Source organism: Lactuca sativa, chromosome 7 (assembly GCF_002870075.4).
Source record: "Lactuca sativa cultivar Salinas chromosome 7, Lsat_Salinas_v11, whole genome shotgun sequence".
NCBI lineage: Eukaryota > Viridiplantae > Streptophyta > Magnoliopsida > Asterales > Asteraceae > Lactuca > Lactuca sativa.
The window spans coordinates 12,156,027-12,163,918 of NC_056629.2; the positions used below are offsets into that span (position 1 = coordinate 12,156,027).

The 7,892-nt window shown below is 33.7% G+C and overlaps 1 protein-coding gene across 1 annotated transcript; it reads left to right on the plus strand.

The window, feature by feature from the left end:
- The first annotated feature begins 313 nt into the window (after positions 1-313).
- LOC111904113 (protein transport protein Sec61 subunit beta) lies at positions 314-1,606 on the plus strand. Its single transcript, XM_023899892.3, has 2 exons — positions 314-469; positions 1,071-1,606. The coding sequence occupies exon 2, from the start codon at positions 1,093-1,095 to the stop codon at positions 1,345-1,347; it is 255 nt and encodes an 84-aa protein (XP_023755660.1). The 5' UTR covers positions 314-469; positions 1,071-1,092; the 3' UTR covers positions 1,348-1,606.
- The last annotated feature ends 6,286 nt before the right edge of the window (positions 1,607-7,892 follow it).

The following is a 7,892-nucleotide window of genomic DNA, read 5'->3' on the forward strand; positions in this document are numbered from 1 at the left end:
GAGAGTAAATCGCAGATGGACCTATTCCATCTGCGAAATTACCCCTATATATACAGAAAAAAAATTAAAAAAAAAATTAAAAGCACCTACGAATGTACAAGCACCTAAAGCACAGCTATGCTTTAGGTGCTTGTACATTCGCAGATGAGATGCTGATTTCGCAGATAAGGCATCTCCATCTGCGAAATTGTGGGCTAATTTTGTAATTTTGATTTTTTTTTGCTATTTTTGTAATTTCATTAGTGTAAATGACTATTTTTATCATTTTCTCTTATTTTTTAGTATAAGGGCAAAATAAAAGTAATAGTTCAAAATTCAAATCTAAATAAATTCACGTTTGCTTAAAGAAAGTCCACAGAAACAAAGGGTGTTTACATTACTACAACTCTACAAGAACTCCGATCTTCTAACGCGAGGGAGACTCGAATAGCTATCACCTTAGCATCTTCAGATCCTCTACGCCCTAAAGGTTCGGTTCATCGTTTCCTACTTTCCGTCGATTTAGATTATTGTTTTCTTTGTAAGCGGCATAATCATGTTCTAGCTTTTCCGTTGATCGCAATTCGTACCAATTCTTTTACTCAATGCAAATTTTAGATCTGTTTCCGATTAGATTTGTATCTGGATACACAAATCATTATGTAATGATGCAGAGTTAACTGTATATCTTTGTGATTTAGTTGAGATGCTTCGGATCTGATTCCCCGGTCTACTTTTTCATTTTTCTTTTCGTCATTTGGAGATTCTTTACCGATGTGAATTTGATTAAATGCAGTTTTATCATAAATTTGTAGCTAGATTTCCGGATTTGCTTGAAATCAACAAAAATTCAAACTAAATAGTTTAATTTCTGAAAACAAAGGGAAAATTTTGGTAGATAGATCATATGGAAACTTCATTTCAATCTTTTAAGATCGATTTGTCCATTGTGGATCCGAATTTTCAAGGTTGCCTGATCGAATTTCCTATATCTTTCAACAAAATTGAAAATTTTAAATATAAACTTATGGGTAATGTATGAAAGTGCATTGCTTTTTCTTGCATTTACCCTTTGATTTGATTGTCAACAGTTTTCAACTTTCAAGTTCAAAAATGGCTTTGAACGGAGCAGCTCCACCACGAGGAAGTGCAGCAGCCACTGCGGCCAACTTGCGAAGGAGGAGGACAGGCGGCACTGGGGCGGCAGCAGGCGGCACAGCCGGAAACATGCTCCAGTTTTACACAGATGATGCACCTGGATTGAAGATATCTCCAAATGTTGTTCTTGTGATGAGCATTGGGTTCATTGCTTTTGTTGCAGTTCTTCATGTCATGGGTAAGCTCTACTTTGTTCGTAGAGAGGCTTAAATCAGAAGATAATTTGTACTCCATGGGTTGACTATAAACATGTTTGTTAGTTTTTAAAATGGTAGAGATTTTATCTTTTTGTTGTTTCTTAAATCATTTGGTGATGAGTTGAATGCATTGGGCTGTGTTTGTTAGACTGGATTGGACTGATATGTTCAAGGTCTGTAGGGCTATTTTGTATGATTAGAATGACAAGGGCATTCATGTCTTTTTGTGCAGACAAGAAATTGGAAATGAGATCCTAACTCATCTTGTTCCACTTTTTTCAGTGAAAAAATTGCAATTTTTGCTCTATTGACATCGGTCACAGTCACATGAAATATAAAGTTGAAACGATATTCAGTCAGTAGATAGGATTTTCACATGCAGAAGCAGAACATAAAAGGAAATTTGATTAAGAATTCAAGGGAAATGCAAAGTTCAAAAGCAAATTGGAATAAAATTGAAGGTACAAAACATGAAATAAATGAGCAAAGAAGGTGAGAATATACTCTCAAGATAAATCAATACTCCAATGCAGAAAATACGAAGATCACCAAACGAAATCTGTCAAGGGGTTTTTTTGTCGATGAGAAAAAAAAGATGTTTATATTAGGGGATTGAACTCAATGGCTAGCTAAAATGATCAAAATACATAGTCCGTGGCCATTTAACGGCACCCGTGGCCACAAGTTGCAATTCGTGTAGTTCATGTGTCAGCCATGAATTTGACATGACATGATCAAAATACATCGCTTCCTTTACAAGATGTATTTGTGTCATGTTTTGTCACTCACGAATTCATGTATTCGTGTCTCGAATTGCCAGTGTAAAAGAAGGTTGAAACAAAGATCAAGCTATATACTCTTGTTAAACATCGAAATATCATATTTACCCAACAAAAAAATCAAAATATCATATTTACCCTATATAAACATTAAAATATCATATTTGCCTAAATTTTATTTTAAACATTCTTTCTTTAATTTTGTAATCTTTTTAAATCCTTATATTTATCAATTTACTATTATACCCTCTTCATAAGTTTTCAATTCAACAACAAATGTCCATCTAAAAGAAAGTTGATTGAAGTGATTTTTGGAACAAGAAAATTTTCAATTCAACTTCAAATGCCTCTCTAAAGAAAGTTGATTGAAGTGATTTTTGCAACAAAGAGGATGGTTCGTTGTTTAAGATGTATGCATATAATATCAAATGGTTTTTCTAGGGTTTTAGGTGCGAGGGGGAAAATTGTAAAGCGACTTTATAATTGGATTTGTCATTGAATCAGACTTTGACAAGTGATTGATTTGAGAAAAATTAGATTCACTAGACATTTTGTTCATTACTTTTGAATAGGATTTAATGGTGCCAAAATTCAAAGCAAAAGAGTTCCATACCTAATTTTGATTATCCGAATGATTTTAGATGCTTCAAAAACACATTGAGTCGTCCCTGATCATGGAAATCAACAGGATCGGGTTTAGAAGATTCCAAAGCACTCATGTCATCCTTGCCTGCTACCAGATGACTAGCCACCTGTTTCATTAAATAACAAAAAAAAAAAAAAAAAAAGTTAACATCCAAAAGTTGTTGAAGCACCTCAGGAGATGTGAAAATGACAGATATTGGACCTGCAGCCATTCTTCACAAAGCTCTTTTTGCTCATAGTGTGTCATCGGTAAGCTATAACGGATTAATACCAAGCATAGATTGATGGGCTTGAGTTATATTGAGAAGAGAATGTTCCATTTGCGAGCTTGAAAGTTTCTTTGTAAGTCGCCAGCTGACGTCTTCGACTTACCCTTTTGATCAAATCATGTGGATCTTCTATCCATGGTCTTATGACATCTTCATTTATACTTTTTTCTTCAATATTTACTTACAACTTTGTGGATTTAATAACTCAACTTTTGACATCTTTACAAATCCTTAAGATGTAGTTGAAGTTGGGAAAAAGCAGGATCATAACACATCTCCTTTTTTCACGACAATAGTGGTTGAAGGAGAGGATGTTTGATTGGTCATAGCTAGATCTTTTGTTGATGTACCAGCCAAAACATGGCATGGTTTTTATATTTAAGTCAAAGATGAAGATCATTTAGGGTAGTCTAGGCTTAGAGGTATGTTTTAAAAAATGTTGTTGGTTTCTTTAGACCTTTGCATTGCAAGGAGTACTTGTACTATTTATAAAGATAGATAAAAGATGTGACATTTCTATAATAAGAAAACAATTGTATTTAATAAAATTGAAGAAAGTAGTTTCTTTATATTGTTGTTCTGTAATGGTTTAATATATATATATATATATATATATATATATATATATATATATATATATATATATATATATATATATATTCCTTTACCATACACGAATATTTAAAAGATTTGGAATGTTGTGTGTCAATGGTCACAAAGGTTGGGGATGTGGGCGTTTATCGGCGTCAAAGGAGATGACTATCGATTGCCTGAGGATGATACAGATGAGGTGGAGTGGACATGGTTTATGTTAAAGATAATAAAATAGGGGAAATAATTAATTAAAATAGAAAAAAACTGATTATATAAAGTGTAAAACTGTCTTTTTACCCAGCTTAGAAGCCTTTTAACGGCTGTTATTTTTAATGACCGACAATCAAACTAAAACCACTATATATATATACACACATCATAAATGGTACCTGTGTTTTTCCCAAATTCAAAGTTTAGTCCTTAAATTCTAAAAATTTCACAGATGGTCTTTGTGCTTTCTAAACTTTTGATGTTTGGTCTTTATTGCTCACTCTGTTAAGTTTTGTCTGTTAACTAAAAAATATTTTTGTCATTTCACTACCACAAGGACCTTTTATGAAGGCTTTCGTTATTTAAAAAAAATATAATTATTTAATATACAAAAGGTCCCTCAAGATTATCATAATAGGATTAGTAAGTGAGAATGATGGGAAATTGGGTAATTGGGTTATTTGAATGTTGATGGTTATATAATTAAAATTTATAATATTGTGGGTTGAAAACCCTATGTATCTTACTAGGTTTCCCAACCTGACTCACTCATTTTATTGCATCACATGTAGTAGATCCAAAGATGAAATTGTTTAGTTAGGATCCTGAGTGGAATAAAGGATAGGCTTGCATTAGTGATTTCTGGAACTTTTTATTTACGTTTTCTCGTATGTGTGAATATAAACGAATGACATCTCAAAGGTTTTAATAAAATAACTTTTGTTATTTCAAAAATGTTTATTTAATTGGGAACTTCCGCATTTCAATACTTAAAAGTGTAAAGGTCTGGAGTAGCTCATACTCAACTAGACCAAGAATATGGGACAAAAAGGAAAACTAAGGACTAACAAGATCTAACAAACCATTCACCAAGTTCAGAACTTTCTACCTCCTAGAGAATGCTTGAGAGGTGCAAATCCCAGATCTACAATGATTGAAGCTTTCCAAGCAACACTACCAACTTCTTCTTCCTTCAAAAGCGCCCAAAAACAAACGTTTAGCTCACAAGGCACAAATATGGGGTTAGGGTTTCAAGGGAGTCGTTTAGAGAGATTGAGTCTGAGAATGGAAAAAGGTTTATGGAGATTAAGGTGTTTAAATGGGGTTCAAGACCCCAGATTTAGGCTTTATACCTCAGTCGAGTATGCCTTGCGTACTCCTTATGTACGCCTTGTGTACTCAAAGACATCCATGTCATTCTTTAATGACTTACGCCCAGTGTACGAACCATTTTTGCAATAATTAAATACTTGAGTCAAAAATTGAAATACCTGATTTGGCTGGGTGTTACAGTTCTCTCTCAATTGAATCACATTTCGTCCTCGAAGTTCGATGTTGCGAATAACTTAGGGTAGTGCTCCTGCATCTCTCTGCCTCGGGTTCCTAAGTCCACTGGGAACCCTTCTGATGTTGCCACTGAACCTTGACCAAAATCGTTATTAGTCTCTCAACATAGTTCAGGCGATCATCAACCTAAACATCGTGCAAAGGAATCATTGCTGACTCATCAGCTACACACTTATGAAGCTGAGAAACATGAATGTGTCGTGAATCTGGCTAAGCTCCTAGAGCGAATCTAGTCGATAGGCTACCCTGACCACTACTCGAAATGGTCCAATAAATCGTGGCCCCAACTTGCCCCTTTGAAACGTATTACACCCTTTCAGGGTGATACCTTCAGTAAAACCATATCCCCGTCCTGAAACTCTAACTCATATCGTCGTCTATCAACATAACTCTTCTGCCGACTCTGAGTTGTCTACAATCTCTGTTTGATCTGTTGGATAAGCTCTGTTGTCTGAAGGATCACCTCGGTCTTCCCCATAACCTTGACTCTGACCTCTCCCCAACAAACTAGTATAAGACACTTCTTCCAATAAAAAAGTTCGAAATGTGGCACACCAATACTAAAATGATAGGTATTGTTGTAGAAAAACTCCGATAGGAGATGGTACAAATCAATGAATAAAATTAAAAATGTTTTAAATAATATATTTCAAAAAACATATTACTTAAAGTTGACATGATACAAGTCATTATTGTGTTTATTTAACTATTTAGGTAATCAGTTAGTTATTGGTTTTTTTATTCGTTTTATGTTTTACTCTCTAAAATAATCAAATTTTGCTTGTGTGATATTCACTGAATAATCAAAATAGGATATGTGTTATATGAAATAACCATCTTTTTTAAAATATGTTATAAAATAGTTATGTACGTAATAAAATAAACTTGGTAAAAAAAAATTAACTAAAGGCTGCAGTAGAAATTGTGTATTTACAAACTACAATAAGGTAAGAAATAATTGACACTATTAATTTATATATATTATTGTCGTCGTTCAAGGGCTGGTCATATCCCAACTTCTTTTACGTCGATAATGCATTGTTTGTGGGATAGTTGGACAAAAAAAAAGTTATTGTTATTCTGATTATTATTTTGCAAATCTCTTTATTTGGTGTGTTTATGTGTTAAATCTGAGGTTGCAGAAGTTGATTTTTTTTATATCGGGATCGAGAACAATGAGGTGGAGAATCAATTGGTGGTAGCTAAAAAAATGTCATTCAAAAATTCCAGAAAAGCTTAGGGTGCATTTGGTTGTGGAAAATTGTTTTCATTTTCTATGAAAATGTTTTCAGAAAATAGGGTTGAGTTTTCATTTTCAATTTTCAATGAAAACGCGTTTGGTTGGAAAGGGTGGAGTTTTCATTTTCCATCTTAGAAATTTGGAAAACTATAAAAATCACTTTTCTAATTTACATACAATTTGGAAAACTGAAAATTTTCATTTTCTTAGAAAACTTTGGAAAACTAAATGAACCAAACGCGTTTTCGAAATTTCCGATTTTCTTGGAAAATTTTCCAGTTTTCTGTGAAATTTTTTCAAGAAAAACCGAAATTTTAAAAACGTGTTTGGTTCGTTCAGTTTTACAAAATTTTCCAAGAAAATGAAAATTTTCAGTTTTCCAAATTGTATGTAAATTAGAAAAGTGATTTTTACAGTTTTCCAAATTTTTAAGATGGAAAATGAAAACTCCCCCGGTTTCAACCAAACGTGTTTTCTAAAATTTTCATTGAAATTTGAAAACGAAAACTCAACTCTATTTTCTAAAAGACAAAACTGCACAAACGGTCGCTGTGGTTAGCTGAAAATTGTCACTTTGGTCCAAAAATGTTTAGCACCAAAGGTCCAAACTTTTCATTTTGTTGCAAGTTTGGTCCAACTTTCTATAAACTTTTTCATAATGACTATTTTGCCCTTTTTTTTCCTTTTCAGTTTTTTATTATTTAAATACTTTTTTGATTAAAAGAAAAAATAAAAAAGAAAATTTACATTTTCAATTTTATTTTTATATTTTTTATAACAAAAAAATGAAATCTCTCTCATATACAACATCTCTCTCTCTCTCTCTCTCTCTCTCTCTCTCTCTCTCTCTCTCTCTCTCTCTCTCTCTCTCTCTCTCTCTCTCTCTCTCTCTCTCTCTCTCTCTCTCTCTCTCTCTAGGTTTGTTTTGATAAACACCCAAGAACATCATCATAAATTCAAGAGCACTCAAGAACATAGTCATCACCACCATTCGACCACCGTCCACCGTCACCACCATCCGCCATCACCACCGTCCACCATCAACACGGTCCGCCACTACCACCACCTCTATCTCCACCTAAAAATCATTCTTGAAACAAACACACACACACACAACATCTGGGTTTGTTCTTGAGCTCTCCCCCAAAAAATTATTGTCAAATCTGAAGCTTCATCAAGAGTTCAAGAACACACACACTTACATTCAAGAACACATTCATGGACCCCATATCTGATTAACATAAACACGCACAAAATCAGATCTGACAAACACACACACACACGAAATCAAATCTGATGAACACACACACATACACACGAAAGCAGAGCTGATGAACACACTCACACACACAAACACACGAAATCAAATCTGATGAATACACACACATTAAGTCAAATCTGATGAACAAAAACACACGAAATCAGATATGATGAAGGGCTTTCAGATCAAGTTAAGGGGTTCTCAGGTTCACAT

What these genes read in the sequence shown, in the direction of transcription:
- LOC111904113 (XM_023899892.3), top strand. Translation starts at nt 1,093, where the DNA reads ATGGCTTTGAACGGAGCAGCTCCACCACGAGGAAGTGCAGCAGCCACT.